The following is a 1,566-nucleotide window of genomic DNA, read 5'->3' on the forward strand; positions in this document are numbered from 1 at the left end:
TGTTTACATCCAGTCGGGCGGGACTCCCGACTCTCGGACAAGCAGTTACTGACTAACTACCATGTTCTTATTCTTTTACGACTGATTTCCAGCTTATGTTGAAAGTAATTCCTAATGTAAAGAACCTCAGGTTTGTATAGTTAAAAAAAATACAATTTACTTTCAAAAATTTTGATTTTTCTTAGATTGTTTATTTTATTTCAGATTATTCCAAACAGGAAGATTTCATCAGCTCCTAACTAGGATTGAATATTGCACTTAGAACATCCTGTGAAAATGGAAGCTGAAAAATCATCATCATTGCTGTTCATCAAAGAAGAGGAGAATTTAGAGGAGGATCTAACTGAAAACACAGGGGAAGGCTCTTCACTTGCAGACCCCTTATTTGAAGTCAAGGCAGAACCAGAATTTTTTGACTGTGGTGAATTGGATGTGAACTGTTCATCCCAACCTAGTAAGTACGAGGAGGTCAGCTCTACAAGCTGTGATGATGGAAGCAGAAAGAAGGAGATGTGTATTGCAAAAGAAAATAGAGACTTGGGTAGAAGCAACACAGCAGGGAAGCGAATACCTTGTACTGAATGCCATAGGACATTTTCATGCATGAGCCTCCTGAAATCCCACATAAGAACTCATACGGGAAAGAAACCATATACTTGCTCTATATGTCAAAGAGGTTTTTCTCAAATGACTAATCTCAAATGTCACATGAGAACTCATTCAGGAGAGAAACCATACACTTGCTCTATATGTCAAAGAAGCTGTTCTCATCAAAGTAGTCTCGTAAGACACATGAGAATTCATACAGGAGAGAAACCATATACTTGCTGTATATGTCAAAGAAGTTTTACTCTATTAACTGGTCTCAAATCTCACATGAGTACTCATACAGGAGAGAAACCATTCACATGCTCTGTATGTCAAAAAGGTTTTTCTCAATCAACTAAGCTCTCAAATCACATGAGAACTCATACAGGAGAGAAACCATATACTTGCTCTATATGTCAAAAAAGTTTTATTGATTCAAGTTATTTCAAAATACACGTGAAAGCTCACACTGGAGATGGCCCTTTTCGTTGCTCTGTATGTCAAAGAAGTTTTTCTTGTCCAAGTCATCTGAAAACACACATGAGAACTCATTCAGGAGAGAAACCATATACTTGCTCTATATGTCAAAGAAGTTTTACTCAATCAAGTAGTCTCAAATCTCACATGGAGGTACTCATACAGGAGAGAACCATTCACATGCTCGTTATGTCAAAAAAGGTTTTTCTCAATCAATTAATCTCTCAAATCACATGAGAACTCATACAGGAGAGAAACCATACACTTGCTCTATATGTCAAAGAAGTTTTTCTCATCCAAGTAGTCTCATAAGACACATGAGAACTCATACAGGAGAGAAACCATATACTTGCTCAATATGTCCAAGAAGTTTTGTTCAATCCAGTGGTCTCAAATATCACATGAAAACTCATACATGAAAACCTGAGAAAATATCTTCAGGCAATACCAAGTTGCCCAAGTATAAATGAGGTGCAGATAGGTGCCCTCAGAGGAACGGTA

The 1,566-nt window shown here is 37.3% G+C and overlaps 1 protein-coding gene across 1 annotated transcript; it reads left to right on the forward strand.

Annotated features, from left to right (window-relative positions):
- Positions 1 to 276: 276 nt before the first annotated feature.
- Positions 277 to 1,302, forward strand: LOC135204619 (gastrula zinc finger protein XlCGF8.2DB-like). The gene has a single exon (XM_064234766.1). The coding sequence runs from the start codon at positions 277 to 279 to the stop codon at positions 1,300 to 1,302; it is 1,026 nt and encodes a 341-aa protein (XP_064090836.1).
- Positions 1,303 to 1,566: the final 264 nt, after the last annotated feature.

The sequence above is a fragment of the Macrobrachium nipponense genome, chromosome 47 (assembly GCF_015104395.2).
Source record: "Macrobrachium nipponense isolate FS-2020 chromosome 47, ASM1510439v2, whole genome shotgun sequence".
NCBI lineage: Eukaryota > Metazoa > Arthropoda > Malacostraca > Decapoda > Palaemonidae > Macrobrachium > Macrobrachium nipponense.